General features: G+C 32.4%; 1 protein-coding gene across 1 annotated transcript in view; it reads right to left on the minus strand.

Moving 5' to 3' along the window:
* The window catches only part of LOC118183253 (heme A synthase COX15), a 38,868-nt gene extending 22,111 nt beyond the window's left edge, over window positions 1–16,757 (minus strand). Inside the window, exons 1-5 of the mRNA XM_035352725.2 lie at window positions 16,512–16,757; window positions 16,286–16,387; window positions 10,419–10,570; window positions 7,211–7,330; window positions 3,857–4,043 (exon numbers count right to left, since the gene is read on the minus strand). Coding sequence (XP_035208616.1) covers window positions 3,857–4,043; window positions 7,211–7,330; window positions 10,419–10,570; window positions 16,286–16,387; window positions 16,512–16,562 — 612 coding nt within the window. The 5' untranslated portion in view covers window positions 16,563–16,757. The remainder of the gene's footprint in view (window positions 1–3,856; window positions 4,044–7,210; window positions 7,331–10,418; window positions 10,571–16,285; window positions 16,388–16,511) is intronic.
* Window positions 16,758–17,000: the final 243 nt, after the last annotated feature.

The following is a 17,000-nucleotide window of genomic DNA, read 5'->3' on the forward strand; positions in this document are numbered from 1 at the left end:
CGTTACATTATACATAAAAAAAAAAAAAAAAAAAAAAAAAAAAAAAAAAATTCACCGAAATTATTTATGTATGTACAAAATTCATAACAATATATAAAGCTTCATATGAATAACAAGTATTTTATACATAATGAATATAATATACATATTATATATCTTAAAACTTGTAAACCAATGAAAATAGTGGATTATTTTTGTTAAAATTTGTAAACCAATAAAAATAGTAGATTACTTCTGTTAAAATTTGTAAACCAATAAAAATATTAGAAATCATATACATGAAAAAGATAATAGTTACATGCGAAAGCTTTGCATGCTAGTTTTTTCACAAAATTTAATATCCTTCTCTATCAGCTTAGTTATTTCTGTCCTAAAATTAAAATTAAATGCATATTTCATTACTAAACTCAATTTTTAGAAGTAAAAACAAGAGACTTTTATGAAAAATTTAATGAAAATCAGGCAGTATATAAGAGGTTAGTGTAAAGAAAAAGTGATACATACGTTATCTCAACTGTGAAACTGTAGCCAAGTAGCATGATTTAGCATCAGTTTGGTATAACAACACATACACAGTATCTGTGCTTTTGTCCGGTGTACCAAATGATTCTCAATAACCTACTTTTTTTTAATGAACAAGGATATTATTCTTGTATTTCTTTTTTTCATTTTGAAAAAAATAAATTGCAGTAGACTCCTTAACCAGCTTCCATTCAACTGGATCCCCGCTTTAACTGGTCATAATTAATTTAAGTCAAAAAATAAGAAAAAAAAATTATAAAAATATTTAAAATTCTGCAATTATGTATTTTAGATATAAAATAAAAAATATATAAACTTTAAAAAAAAAGAAACATTTTGTGCATTAACGGAATCGCACACTCCTCTTAATTCAAAAATAAAAGGGTCCCAGAATATGAGTGGAGAAGGTATTAATTAGAATGCAATTCGATAATAGAGCCGACACGTGCTGATCTTGAACAGAAAAGAATGCACGTACCGCAGTTGAAAATGGCTTTATGCTATCTGGAACAGGCATCAGCTTCTTCCTTCAATGTGAAGCTTTTAAAAAAACGGTGAAATGATGCAATGAGTAGACGGATTTTTAGCCTTCAGCACAAAAAAAAAAGACTGAATTTTTTAAGCATTCCTAATAATAGTATGTACAATTTTTTAATAAATTGCTACATTTAATAAATGCTCACTTTCAAAAAAAGTGCATTTCCTTCAATCAAATCTTTTTTTTTTTTTTTCACTTTCTGCTTTAACCAGAATTTTGCTTAACCAGCTCCCATTTAAGCCAGTTAAGAGGGTGTATTAAAATTTGGAACCTGCCTATTTCAGAAGTGTAAGCAAGGGATTATTTTTTAATTTATGGCATCCTACTATCAAAACAAGTGTTTAAAAGGCACGAAACAGTCAGCTGAATATGGATAACAAAACAGTAATGGATTGGAACAATTACCTATGGAAAGTTTGTACTCATAAAAGTTCTAAACAGAATGTCCTATAAAATGAGGCCTAACAAAAGAGTAGAAATCAATAAAAGCCTTTCTACAAAGTACAAAAACGAAGACCTGACTGTTTATTAAATAATGAGACATTATTTCCTTCAGAATTCCATACGAATGACTAGTGCAACTTTGATGGGATTTTCACCAACACTCATGGTTTGAAAAAAAGCCAACTTTCACAGTTGATGAGATAAAGCGAAAAAGTCCAAATTCTCTATATGGTAGTACATATTAATGAACTAAAAGGTTTGAAGTATTAATATGGAGTTTACTGCTTGTGGAAAGAAAAGATAAACACATTTATTTCTAAGCAACATGGCTGCAGTGTGCATGTGATTCTTCCGCCATAACTCATACTCACTCTTCTGCCATAACAATCAGCTTCATGCACTTCTCTTGCACACTAGCTAATAACGAAAGAGAAGAGAATCTGACATCAACATCAGCATATCCACAAATCTGATCATTATGGCTGAATGTCACTATGCCATAATGATCAGATTCGTAGATTTGCTGTTACTGATAACGCATGGAACGAGAGGATTTTGCTCAAATGCAGATACCATTACATTCCAGCAGTACTGCATCAAGATTCTCCTAGTCATGTCTAAATTTTCAGTATTTCAGTGGGTCAGCAGCTGAAATGCCTAGGACCAGAGCCTGATTTAGACTCGATAAGGCCCTAAGTTATTTGAGATATGGGGCCCTTTATAAGTCTATTATAATATATTTTAATACTACAGTCAAAAGTCATTAATTCGGACACCCATAATCCGGAATGATCTATAATCCGGACCTCAAAGCTAAAATCTTTCTGCGCATGCGCCGTGTTGACGCATGCTCATAGGCGTTTTACACGTCTGCACAAGACCTTTACGACTGCGCACATGCGTCTGCGCAAGTGCAGAATACGTTTTTGCGTCGGACGGCATAAGCTAAAATTATCTAATTATCTATTTCAGTTAATGTTGATGATTGCGTTGTTCCTTAATCTTCGAATTGGATCCGGCTTATTATTTTTTGCAGACTGTAAGAGCAATTTTATAAAAGTAAGCTTGAACTTTCGATTACGTCAAATAGAATTTCCGATGCTGGAGCTCCCAAAGGATCTAGAAAACGAAAGTATGATTCGATGTCCATCAAACAAAAAACGAATTGCTACAAAAAATGGATAAAGGTATATCCTTTGTTTATCTAACCGTTCCGAAATCTGTTTATCAATTTCACGCTGCTCTACGTGGGGGGGGGGGGACGTCGCGATGCGCAATGAACTGGAAGTTGATCTGTCACCACTATCGTTATCTTCAGAGCAGATGTTTTTATTTTATTCGGCTTATAATTCCTTATTAAATGTAGTATTTAATCTCGAGTCTTTGATATGATTTAAATCAAATTCCTCGTCATTATAAATATCACGAATACAAATCAAATAGTTTTCTGGTTGCAATTTTCTAATTTCAGCTATGCGTAAGGTAAGCATGCACGCGTTGAAAGAAATGTTTAATAAAGTAAACAAATAAATATTAAGCTTTTTTTTTTTTGTAAATTTTGATACCCTTTAAATCATAATTGCTCATTATTTTATAAATTACGGTTTCATATTTTTAATTTTATAAATTCTGCATGCCATCTTGCCAAATGTAAACTGATGATCTATAATCCGGAAAAATCGATAATCCGGAATCGCCGAAGTCTCGACGAGTCCGGATTAAAGACTTTTGACTGTATTTATATTTTAATTTTGAGGGGGGCCTAAGCTATGCTTATGTAGCTTATACGTAAATCGAGCCCTGCCTGGGACCCATGAAAGGGAAGGTGTTGAATGCATAGAAACAGCCTGCATATTCACTGAACTAAATCCTGCAGAAAATGCCTCAGTAGAGTTGTTGCACAAATAAATCATCCTTCCCACTGTCCAGAAGCTCAAAATGAATCGGACAACACTCCTCAAACTCTTCTAAACAGTTGAGGGAAAGCATACTTAACAGATATAAAACACGTATTAGTATCCGAGATCACACGCACCTTACTAAGGAATGCAATGTGTCATGATTTCAGTAGAAATGAACATTTTCTGTGATTTCGAAAATGCTTCAAAGAGTATCTTTTCCCTTCCACCTTTCTTTTTCTCACCTTCTTTTCCCATGTTGTGAAATCTTTACAATTTTACATTATAAAAAACTCACAATATGTCTATTATTTATTATTCCAAAATGTACCTCTGTTCCTTAGCATTTGTTAAAGTTAGAAATGTTAGGGATCATAAGCAAAAATATTTCGGACATATTCAATGCATTTAAACCTAAATAAATATATAGAAAAATATTCATACTTCATTTTACCTGACATAATATTAGAGTGCCAAATATTAGGACTCTGCTTTTTATAGCTTTAGTAAACCATTTCTTTTTCCAAAAATAAATGGCAGGAAGAAGAAAAGTAGCTCCAACTGCTCGACCCCACATCCGATGTCCATATTCCATATACCATATCCATTTAAACTCTTCCAAGGTCATATCGGCATTTTGTCTACATAGAAAAATAATAAAACACACATTTGCATCAAGTCAAAATGTTAAAAAACAATTAAAAGAAAATAAATAAAACAATAAACATGCAACAAACAATCTATAAAATGGATTACCAGAAAGTACAAAATCTAATAACCCATTTCAGTACCCGTAACACAAAATAATGTCACGGTTTGAAAAAATATTATATTATTACTTCTGATTTGTCTTCAGAAGGTAAAATATGATTTTTTTAAATTAAAAATTAGCTTTAAGGCTCATTACTCAATGACAGACACACTAAATATATTATGCTTCCTTCACATTTAGCCATATAAAATTACATGCATTTCTTTTGTTAATATGCTTTCTTATCATTTTCCTTTGGTAGTTACTACTAATTAATTACTAGTAATTACTATTAAACAGAATGCAAATGGTCTAACAACTGAACATTCATTTTGAAATCTTGACTTCACAAAGTCACCCTCATAAAAACAACTATTATATACGGTGGATCATAAATTTTTTGCAAAAAGCAACCCTGTTTTTCTCAAACACCATTTGGGAGGAGGGTGTGCTAATAGTGCCTAGGGATAAGTCAGTTCACAGAATTTAGTCACTAAGGAATGTTTCATATGTGAACTTCATGCTTCTTATATGAAACACTTCACAAATATAATTCTTACATAACTTTCAGGGCGTAGCTAGAGGGGGGCAAAAGGGGTCATCTGTCCCTGGGCGCAGAATCCAAGGGGCTCCAAACTGATGTTACGACATTTTAGAATTAAATGTTTTCCATCCTTGGCAAGCAGTTAGGGGGGCGCGAAATCTTCAGTTGTCCCTGGGCACTGAAAACCCTAGCTACGACTCTGATAACTTTATAGCACCTGTACTGGTTACACTACTTAAGGCACTGCCCCAGTGTTAGTTTAATTAAAAGAAAATACTACATGGCCATGTTTTTGGTGAAACAAAAAAATGTGAAAAGACATGACTCAAATATGAGACAGTGCATATGTCTGGTAGCTTTACCAATACTGCATACTATTTTACCATAAACATCGAGACAAGATCTCACACTACACCCACATTCATTTGGTGTAAGAAATGAAACTGAACTATAACAGTTTAACTACATGTTAGTTATTATTTAACTAAATGTTAGTTATTCATTAGAACAAGGTTTACAACACTACTCTAGTTTTAAAGGCATTTATTTGCACGAGATTCACTATCATGCTGATGAATATGCTAATAAGCATAATTACCAGTATCCCTTGACTTAAGTAGCAAAAACTGCTTCATTTGCATAAACCAGTGGTGTAGGTGGCCATATTATATAAAGCAGGGTTTCTTAAACTTTTTTCAATCGCGACCCATTTTTATCAGAGATTTTTTTGCGACCCCCAGGAATCCATAATATTATCAAAAATTTTGTGGAATCCCCGTGCAAATCCGACACAAGCGTAAGTGAAACTGTCAATGTTTTCACCTGTACTGTAATAGACTATTGCAGTTTTAGGTCATTAATTTCTAATTTTAAGACATAGAACAATGTGAAAATTTTAAACAAGTTAAACGAAATGACAGCATCACATACAATGCAAGGAAAATGAATTCTTTTATTATAAAAAGAACGCGTCGAAACGTTTTTTATTTTTTCTTTGTCTGTATTGTCTTTGTCTATTTTCAGATACATTGTGTAAAAATATTTAATATTGTAAAATTATTATAAGTTAAAGAATATGATCACCTCCTGCAGGTCCCGCGAACCCTTGGGGGTCGTGACCCACAGTTTAAGAAATCCTGATCTAAAAAGCCATAACTTAACCTAGGCTTAATTTAATTTAGGCTTTGCGGATAATCAGCAAAATAATGGGTAGCTAAGGAGCCATACCACCTGGAGTTTTTTTTTGTTTTGGTGTAAATCCTCAGTGCCAGTGATTGGCTTCTTTCGCACCAATAATTATTTTTATAGCATTATTCCTCCAACTAGCAAATATGTTTTTGAATGGATCATAGATTCCCCCCCCCCTCTTTTTTATTTTCTCTCTATTTTTATTTTATAATACTTGCAACTGGCTCTTTTATTTGCAGATTTGGAATACTTCTCAGTATATCATTCTTATAATTTCACTGATCTGAACACTAGATGCCATACTAAATCTTTTGAATTATAATGGTATAGTGCAAAATGCTGCAATAAATGCCAAAGAGGCATGTCCCTTCCCCCAACATTTAGACTCTTATTTAATTGATTTCATGAGGGCACTGCATCCATATCAAAGAAGAAAATGTTTTGGGCTATCTAAATACTTTTAATTTTATGCCCTCTATTTAGTCTCATGCTTTTTTGGGGGGAAGGCAATGTTTATTAATTGCTGTCATTTTTATTGTAAAAAATTACCAAATTAAAATGTCTGGGGGGATATCTAGTACTGAGCCAAAGGCCTGGGAAAAGAAATACAATAAATATGCCAATATGGTTCCAAAAATGCATGGTATGGCTTTAGCAGTAAAGTTCTAGAAATGTTACTCTCACTAGGCTGACTAAATGAGGAAATTGTGGGAAATTCTGGCACCAGAATTACAAGAATTTGAAAAGATTACAAAAGGACCTAAATGCAGCAGGACATTGCCACACAGTACGTGTCAAACACATCCATACTCAAGGTTAAAGAAATTTTCCCAAATAAACTGATTTCTTATAGAGGTGACATCCAAAAAATGCATGGTGTGCATGGTTTCTAAGGCGCCCAGGTATTTCTTCAGCCCACTTCTTTTAATAGGGGTATTTTAGAAGTCATGCATAAGAAATAAAACAATAGCAACCTAGTTGAAACAAAATATTAGTGATTAGATGGCCATAATTTTGTATGTCGCATGTCAGTGTGTTTTCAGAACCTACATGCTTGGTTGCAAAAGAGCCAAAGACTTTAAATAGATATCTGAATAACATTTTTAAAAAGTAAATTCCCAGATATGTTTATTCTGCTAAATCAAAGTTCAATAAAATAAGTTAACAATATTTTTATTAGTATATGACTTTAAGAAAGTGCAGAATTTTATTGCCCACTCTGCATATGCTACAAAGCTGCTTGCTCAGTTTTCAAACTGTGCATTTCAGCAATAAATTATTATTTTGCATTAAATAAAGTGAATAAAATGATGAAAAATACTTACTGTTTAAATTCTGGAAATTTTTTATACTTCTCAAATTCTAATATCCACTGTTCTTTAGATAAAGGTGGAAATTCTTTAAAAAGGTGCCAATCTACCATTGATAGTCCAGACTTTGTGAGCCTAAAAAAAAGTGCGCATATATTGTTGCTGGCTATCGGTTATTTTATATCTCTCTGAATTATCACTTCGAATAACAAGTAAAAATTAAAAATTTAATATAAAACTAATTACAATCAGCAATTCACATAGCTTAAGCATTTTGCAAATATGAACAATTTCTCTTTAGGGATAAGAAATATTGGCAATTGTCAAAATCATTTGCTGAATAAACTCACAGTTCAGGACATGAGCTTCCATAAAATTTAAGAAAGATTTGTCGCATGAAGAACATACCTCAAATTTCACTTAAGCTATTTTTATATTCTGAACCCTGCCATTCTCAGATCAACAAAATCAATTCCATATTAGAAAAAAACACACATAAATAAAAAAAATTTGGCCACAAAACATATATATAAATAAATAATACAAAAATGCAGTAAAAAGAATTTAAATATTTACAAATATATAAGCACAACATATATATATACAGGGTGTGAATCAGAAGTTTCAAGACTGGTTCATTTCTGAGTAGGGGAGCGCATACAGACTGGTTCCGCCGGTAAGAAAAGTAGTGGGGGGTCTCAGGGAACGAACTGACGCTGCGGCAGTTGCCTCCAGAACCCTGGAGAGGGCACATCGTTTGCAGTGTTAGTGCTTGTCATTGACCTTGGTTGAAAAGTGGGAGAGACAAAAATAGAGCAGCACTTGGAACAACGTTATGTGAGTAAGTTTTGCGTGCGACTGAATAAAGCCGCCATGGAGACTCTCGGTATGATTCAAGAGGCCTTTAAGAAAGAAGCCATGTCCTATGCAAGGGTTTTCATGTGGCACAAATTTTTCAAAGATGGCCGCAGGACTATTGAAGACGATGACCACTCTGGGAGACCATCATCAAGGCGAACAGATCAAAATGTAAAGAGAGTGCGGGAGCTTTTAAACAATGACCATCGTCTTAGTACTAGATTAATTGCCGATGAACTGACACTCAGTCAGAGTACGGTGTGGAGGATTGTGACAGAGAAATTGATGATGCGAAAAGTGTGTGCCAAACTGGTGCCAAAAGTTTTCTCAGTGGATCAGAAAAAATGGCGCATGACTGTTTGCCAGGAAATGCTCCAACAGTTGAATGTTAATCCGAACCTTCCAGAGAAAGCGGTTACTGGTGATGAGACCTGGATCTACGAGTATGATCCTAAGTCAAAGCTCAGAATGGCACACTGCTTCCTCACCAAAGCCCAAAAAAGCTTGCATGAGGAAGTCACGTGTGAAGTGCATGCTGGCTGTTTTTTATGGTAAAGGAGTGATTCACAAGGAGTTTGTTCCTCATGAACAAACTGTCAAAGGTGACTTTTACGCCGGAGTGCTCCGCCGCTTGAGGGATCGAGTTCACCACGTCTACCCGGCGATCGAGGACAATTGGCTTCTTCACCATGATAACGTGCCCGCTCACATGTCGTATGCCGCCGCCAAAGTTTTGGTCAAGTTCAACATGACAACACTGCCGTGGCCACCCTACAGCCCCAACTTGGCTCCAAGTGACTTTTTCCTCTTCCCCTGAATCAAGACAGGCCTAAAAGAGAAGCGATTCGACTCCATCAATGGAATCCAGCAGGCTTCGACGAGAGCCCTTGACAGCATGACACCTGAGGCCTTCCAGAAGGGCTACGAACAGTGAAAGACATGCTGGCAGCACTGTGTTGATGCTGAAGGATCATATTTTGAAGAATTTAGTTGCTGCACTTAAATGTCCAGTAAATTTCTAGTTCTGAGGTAAGTCTTGAAACTTTTGAATCACACCCTATATACATGTGTGTAAATGTAACAGGAAAAAACATTTACATGAAAATTCTGATTTACATTAGCAATAGCAGTTAACCATTAAACACATTAAGCATATACGAGTATTTAAGGCATCAAGGAAAAGGGGCACCACAAAAAGGTCTTTTAGAAGGCAGGAAAGAAGGCACCACAAAAATTTCCCACTGTCAATTTTACCATGGAATATATGGTGCAGGTAAACCAAGACCAAGAGAGAAGAAATTGGGGGGAAGACATAAATTTATGAGGGGGTACAAAAACTTTTCAAGTGCTTAGGACCTCTAAAATGTTTTAATCCAACCCTGCTGTTAACCCTCCAATTTAATATGGATATTTCCCCTCCCCATTCTTTTCATAACGATGATGATGCAAATACTTCAGAACTGAAAGTTAAAACTGCAAACTAAAACCTCCATCTCAAATGAACTTTCATTCTGAAATACATTGCTTTTCACTTCTGCTTCTCCTGCTAATGCTTGGTCTCTTAACTTCTGAGTGGCAAAAGCGGCTTTACCTGATCATGAGATTTTTGGTCACATGGCACATATTAGTTTGTAATTTAAGATATTTTGCTTTCTTACTTTCTTTAATAATATAGATGTCATCTTAATAAATATAAGTTTCCATAAAAATAGAGAATAAAAAAAGTGGCTAATAAATGCTGCTGAACTACAGGTCTTCATGATAGATACAAAATTCTGTGCTGCTCAGTGGGTTAAAACAAAATATAATAAATTCAGAAACACGCCCGATTGCTGCAGCTCAGTTATTTATGTCAGCTTACTGGAATGTTTGATCAACAAAAAGGAATATTTAAATTTGCCGTAACTACATGTCGCTTCTATGTAAATACATGATGTGTCAGCAGTGTGCTTCAACATCTACACCAGGCGTCCCCAACCTTTTTGTCCCTAAGAGCATATTCTAGAATATCTGTTGGACAGCGGGCACCATTTACTTTTTCAAGGTGAATTTATAGTTGGATAGAATTAATAATACATCCACATAAAAAGAAAGAGATCAGTCGCATTTCGCTTTCTGCTGGTATCTGTGTTGGACGTGATTTCTATTTCATTCAAAATGAGGAAACTTTCACATAGAATTTCATTAAAAACTAAAATGTTCTTATTTGAATCGCACAACAGCGGGTATGAGTTATGTGCCATGGGTTGGGAACCCTTGATCTACGCTGTCAGTGAGGACATTTTCCAGTTCATTACACGCACACACACATGCATATAACAAAAAAAGATGATACAATGAATATAGCTATAAAAACATATTTCACCTTGTGATACCTCCCAAGATGACTGATCCAACAACCATACCACTACAGCATATCAACCAAGTTCCAACATAACGTGAAGCTTTGGGAGAAATTCCTGCCGCAGAATTCTGAGCAACAGTAAGTGTTTGACGAAAAAGTGACTTTTGAAAGGTCTAAAAATGAAAAGATATTTTCAAAAATGAATATATGCATGACAACAGCAACTTTGTAAAATGAAATTTTTGGCAGAGGAAAGGAAAACCATATCAGAAAGAATAAAACGCTATGAAATTTTGCAGTATGTGACTAAAATAGGTCGTACTGTAAATATCCAATAATAGAGACTCAAGATTTCCAGTAATCAAGATTGTTTATTCTCTCTAAGCCACATAAAACCAAGTTTGCTGATCATTTTATTTATCGGCTCAAAAATTTCCGATTGATTTAAATAACATAAAATATTTTTATTATTTTACGTAAGTTAATGTATTAGCATAAAAATCGTTATTTTAACTGAATAAAAATATATTTTGGTTTAATTTCAAGTTAATATAGGACTCACCATGCTTTACTTAAATAAAAAATAATTTCTTCATTTAACTATAAAAAGAAAAATGACAAACAATACTATGCACCTGATTTTAAAGTCTTAATATAAAACAATAATTTTATTTTAATTGAAACATAAACATGTTTCATACAAAAAAAAAGTTCCATTGTTTAATATTGTCAATGGAAGCAAGAATATTTGTTTTTTAACTATATAATTTTTGTTAAAATATGATAAATGAAAAAATAAAACTCTGAAACCTACAATGCAATAATTACATATTTGGCCTTCATGAAAAGAATTCTCTAGACTTTTTTAATGCATAGGCCCCTATGGGATTTAGTTGTCTGAAATTTTAATGTATTCAGTATTAAATAATGCTTTCAATTTCATCTTAATAAAAGTACACCAAAACCACAGTGGCTTGGCATCAGTGGACTAGTCTAGATCCTTAAGATTTTATGTATTAACACTTTGAAGCATATTTTTACTTTACATTAAAAAGCATTAAAAGGAACATCATTTTACCTGTCTTGAAACCACATATCATTTGAGTGTAGGCAGGTTTTCAACAGAATGGGAAAAGTTTAGGTTTTCCCAGTTCATGCAAGGAAAGATTAGTTACCTGTCTCATGTTCACCAACTGCCTTAGATATGCTGTAGATATGCCTTAGATATGTAAAGGATATTTTAAAATTTTCTTGTCATTCTTATAATTGAAACGAATTTAACTTTTAATGGTATAATTTAGTTCAATTTCACAAAAGCATTCTTATGATCCATGAAATAATGCAAAGTAAAATATACTGAGGTAAAAATTCCAAGTTTAAACTATAGAGAAGGAAATAGATTGAAACATTAGTCTTCACACAAGAAATCAGCACATAACATGCAGAACAACCTCTAATGCTGTTTTATGTACAACAAGCTTGTTAGATGTCTTAATCGCTTTTATGTTTTGGGGATAATATTTCAAGACATAAAAATAATGATAAAAAGTAGATCTACTTCCCATGTTCTCATTTACACAAGCATAAAATATTATACCCATTATTCAGAAATGGAATATTATAAAATTTTAAATAATTAACGATATCAAAATCGTAAAAAACAACCTTGTATTTAGCGTAAGTATATAATAGAAACACTCAATCGATTTCGAGGGCAGCTAAAGGTCCCTCCTCATCAGGAGACAGAAATATCTAGAAAGAAGAAAGAAAATAAAGGGGGAAGGAGTCTCAGAAACGAATTCAGATTCGAATATTTGAAGTTCAGATTTTGAGCATGAAGGTGTATTTTCCCCTCACTCCCTATTTTTAACTTCGCTAATTTTTCTTGTCCTTTATGTTTGATCAGATAGCCTGGCTCAGTAAAAGTAGGCGGCCAGTGTAACTCTGATCAAAAATCCGGTTATAACCACGTGCAGTGCTGATAAGGACCACGTGTTTCTGAGATTCCTCCCCCGTTTATTTTCTTCTTTCTAGATATTTCTTTCTCCTGATGAGGAGGGACCTTTAGCTGCCCTCGAAATCGATTAAGTGTTTCTATATACTAACGCTAAATACAAGGTTGTTTTTTACGATTTTGATTGTCACATTAGCGTGTTTCTCTTCTAGTCTAATTAACGATATGCAAGATAAAAAGTAATCTGTTTTGCTGGTCTTGTTCTCTCTTTGAGATAAAATATTTTAATTAATGACTTATTTTTATAGCATCCATCAGATCAAAAAATCCTTTACTTATTAAGGAAATATAGCAAAATTCCCTAAGCATAAATTTTAAAAAGTTTAAGTCAATTTTTCTATAAAAGCCATTAGAACAACAGCAACAAAAAGAATGCATACAAAAATGATGACATTGGAAACTGAATATTTGTCATGCATATGGTTGGCTGAATAATTACTATGCACCTAGTTACCAGAGTTTGGGATATTCTGAAAGTATGGCGATTTCTACCAAGGTGGCTGCAATGATTCATAAGTATTTTTCTTCATATGTGCTTCCCTTTGGTAAAGAGAATGGCATGCCACAGACTAAGATCATTATATCCCATCTACATATAAAATACAAATTCCTTGCATACCATATTTTTTTTAATATATGGGAATATAATAGAAAACTGATATTCCAATAATTAGTGTTAAGATGTTTGAGTTGTAACAGGTAGTATCAATTGTTATAACAAAACTGTTTATTTATTTTTAATTAAAGCTTCATTATGGTCATATTAAAGCCTACAACTTATGAGCAAACAAAAGTCACTACATCTTATGACATTGTCTATTCAGCAAAACTGTTTGCCTATTTTGTAAAAACACAGGATATTGCATTACCTTAAAGATTCTACTGAAGTCTACTTTTATACATATATGAAATTTTATGTTTCTCTCTTTCTTAATTATAATTTATAAAACACATGCAAAACATCTTGATTTTTTATTCTCAGTCAGTTAATCTTACATAAAATATGACACTTATCATTAATAAAAATAACAGTTTCTTGCTCTGATTTTATGATTCATAAACTGGCAGTGTAGAATCAGCTTCACTTTCTTCTATATTACAACTCTCGTTCCTGATTATAATTTACAAAATGTATGCAATTTTGTCTTGATCTTTTATTCCCAGTTAGTTATTCTTACAAAAAATATAACATCTGTCATTAATAAAGATAATAGTCTTTTGCACTAATTTTATGATTAATAAACTGGTACTGTAGAATTAGATTCACTTTCTTCTATATCTTGTTTGGAAGTTATTCTGTTAGCCTTAGCTAAAAAGATTTATATCACCAAATTCTGCAATCCTATTTCCTTCACTTGTTCTATCACTTTACTCTGATGCAAGAATATTGTATTAAGATGTTACTTACATGTGAATTTTAATCCAGAATTTTTCGGTCGATCTTTACATTATGGTAACTTGGCGATTTTTTGGCGAAAATTTGGCGACGAACTCTCCTACAGCAACCCTCTATTTTTTTTTTCCCGCCGCCATTTTGTCTTCATGAAGTAAAGACATGTTTCTTTTCTTTTTATCTACTGAACACTTTTCAACAATCTACTAGCCAAATTACACTTATGCTAGAAATTTTACCTAACAAAACTGCTTAATCATGACAAACATTCACTGCAAAATTGGGAAAAAGTGCACAATACCATACTCCTTACGCGTTTTTCAAAATAACACATACACATAAACCATGTACACGTCGACTTATTTTTACTTAAAAAAACATCCCAGAATTACACAAAAATGGCACTGCGCACACTCTTCACTATATCCATATACACTGCTTTTTTCTCATAAATTAGAAAAATTTCACGAAAATACATGACAATTTTCTGAATCTTTAAACCCGGTAAAAAGAACATTTATGAAATTACCTGATCACGAAAAAGTATATACCCTTTCCAAATATGAACATTTCCACATATAAAATAAATAAAATATCCAAAAACTTTTACCTCTAAATCATCTATTATATTATAAACGTCACCAACGAATTCATACCGCAAGCATTACAAATACTTGTTGTGTCAAATATTTAAATTATTTCCATGCATGTTTACTTCAATTAAAACGTATACCAAATTCCTACAAACATAAAATTCACAAAATAACTATCATTTAATTAAAATATAATTAAATTCAAAAACACTACTTAAAATATAAATAAGCACATACATTAAATTAATAAAAATTAGCTTACAATCCTAATTACTTTAAACTAAATCATTGCTAATAACAATTTTCCCAATAATACTAAATTACTTTACTTCCACCTTACATTTAGAACAATGCATAAAAATAATATCCTCAAATAATTAAAAATACTAACTTACCTAATCTTCTTCAGAATCTTGATTACGTGTCCGATAAACTTTTCTTATTTCTGTTTCAGGATCTTTAAAATCATACTTATAGTTCACAGCAAGGTACCAGGTAAAATAAATAACTTAATAAAACATCTTTACTTCTATCTCGCACAACCTTAAAGAAACACTTATTACTACCCCTTTCAATCCCACTAAATACCCATTTCGAATTCACTTTAGTTAGGGCCATGGGATCCAAAAATTAACGAACACTGTTTCACACAACACAGAATAAAGCCAAATACAAAATTTCCAGATTTTTTCCCGATTTCCCCCCTTTTCCGATTAAAGAACCATAATTCGTCCATTAATATCACATGACATATCCCATGATCTCTTATTTCCCTCACACAAAATAATGCATAATCGGAACTGAGTACTGCTCACATTATTACCAAAATCCCAGGTAGTAACCTTTATCGCCTTCAAAATGTCGCCAAACTACCAGTTACCATATTCTAAAGATCAGCCAACTTTTCTTGCTTCTCTTGCAGCTCTGAGTCCTTACTTAGCTTACTTTTATAGTTACCTTACTTTTACAACATGCATTTGACATTCGCCTGCTATAGAAAAAAATATATTTTTTTTTAATTAAACCTGAAAAAAATTACATTATTGGTTATTCGAACTTAACTTTAAATAATGATTCTGTTTTCAAAACTTTACATAATTCATATGAGTTGTGTTTTAACAATGTCATTCGTTAATATTCAAGCACATGAAGAAAATAAATTTTAGTAAGCATTCAGCATATCAGTTCCTTTAAATTTCAGATTCACAACCATCCTTTCCCCAAAACCTTTAATTTTTTTAAAGCTGCCCATTATATCATTTGAAGAACATAGCCAGATTGCAATATAAAAGAAATATGTAAAAGGAAGCACACATCTCAAAGGTTTTAAAATGTACGTAGGTTTCTTTAAAATGAAATAACAAATTGTGCAAAAGAAACGTATATCATTCATAAATGTATTTAAAGCTACATGTTTAAAGAGAAGTATATGCACATCATTAGTAGGGTATAGAAAAGAAGCTACTTATGTATTATCCCGTTAACCAGACAAGTAATGCAATTTAGTGATAATTATGAATGACTATCGCTTTCAAATTTTACTATAATGATTGGAGATTGGATACCATTGCCAAAATTTTTGCCAACAGTTGATGCAACAATGCATAAGTACCCTTTCTTTCTAAAAGCAAGTTTTTTGTTTATATGTCATATATATATATATAATAAATTTTGATACTTCTTTATTATTGCAGCCCCCAAGATTGAATCGCTAATCAACCTAGATATTTCCGAGATTTGTACACATATTAAAAAATTTTTTTAACTTCCTGACTTTTTGCAAAAAAATTCCAATTATGAAAAAATTTTTAATTTTCACAGACTTTCCAAGTGAGTGATAATCTTGGAAGGCACCATAAACCTTCTTATAATTCTACAATTCACATACCTTATGTACTTTTAAAAATGCCTGTTTATGTCTGATTCCCCATGTTACAGGACTCGGGAAAATCTTCGAAGAAACATGGGATGCTATTCCTCTTGTCAAAACCTAAATAATGTAGTAAATGATACAAATGGAAATTTTTTAAAGTATACAAAAATTAAAATGAAACTCTGGAAAAAATCTATATTAAAAAAAGTGTGACGTATATGGAAAAACGAAATTAATTTACCTTTCCAGTGAAATTTAAAAAAACCGGTGTTGATGCTATAGTCATAATCATATTTTACAAAAAATAATGCAGATTGCCTAGGTCTGATTTAATAGAGCTACAGTTAATTTATTTAAATATATATTAAGCATATCACATTAAAAAACATAGTTTTCAATGAAAGTACAGTTTGCTAGGAAAAGGGTATTTTTAATCGGAAGTATCACCGACTTTCACATTACATAAACTCGGAAATGACAAAACACATATAAACAAAACATTGACTTCACATCATTTCAAAATCAGCATTATTTTGCTGTTTCCTTGTTGATACCAATAAAGTAATAAATAGTTACTGACCAAGAGGACCAAGACTATATTCAGCTATAAAACTTAAATGATTCTTTTATTATAAAAATACAGTAATACTAGTAGATGGAGGAAGCTTAATCTTTCAAATATTTTTTTTTTTTTTTTTTTTTTTTCAAAAATATTTATGTCATGTCATGA

Source organism: Stegodyphus dumicola, chromosome 5 (genome assembly GCF_044657685.1).
Source record: "Stegodyphus dumicola isolate Sdum_Otavi_A_Nest chromosome 5, ASM4465768v1".
NCBI lineage: Eukaryota > Metazoa > Arthropoda > Arachnida > Araneae > Eresidae > Stegodyphus > Stegodyphus dumicola.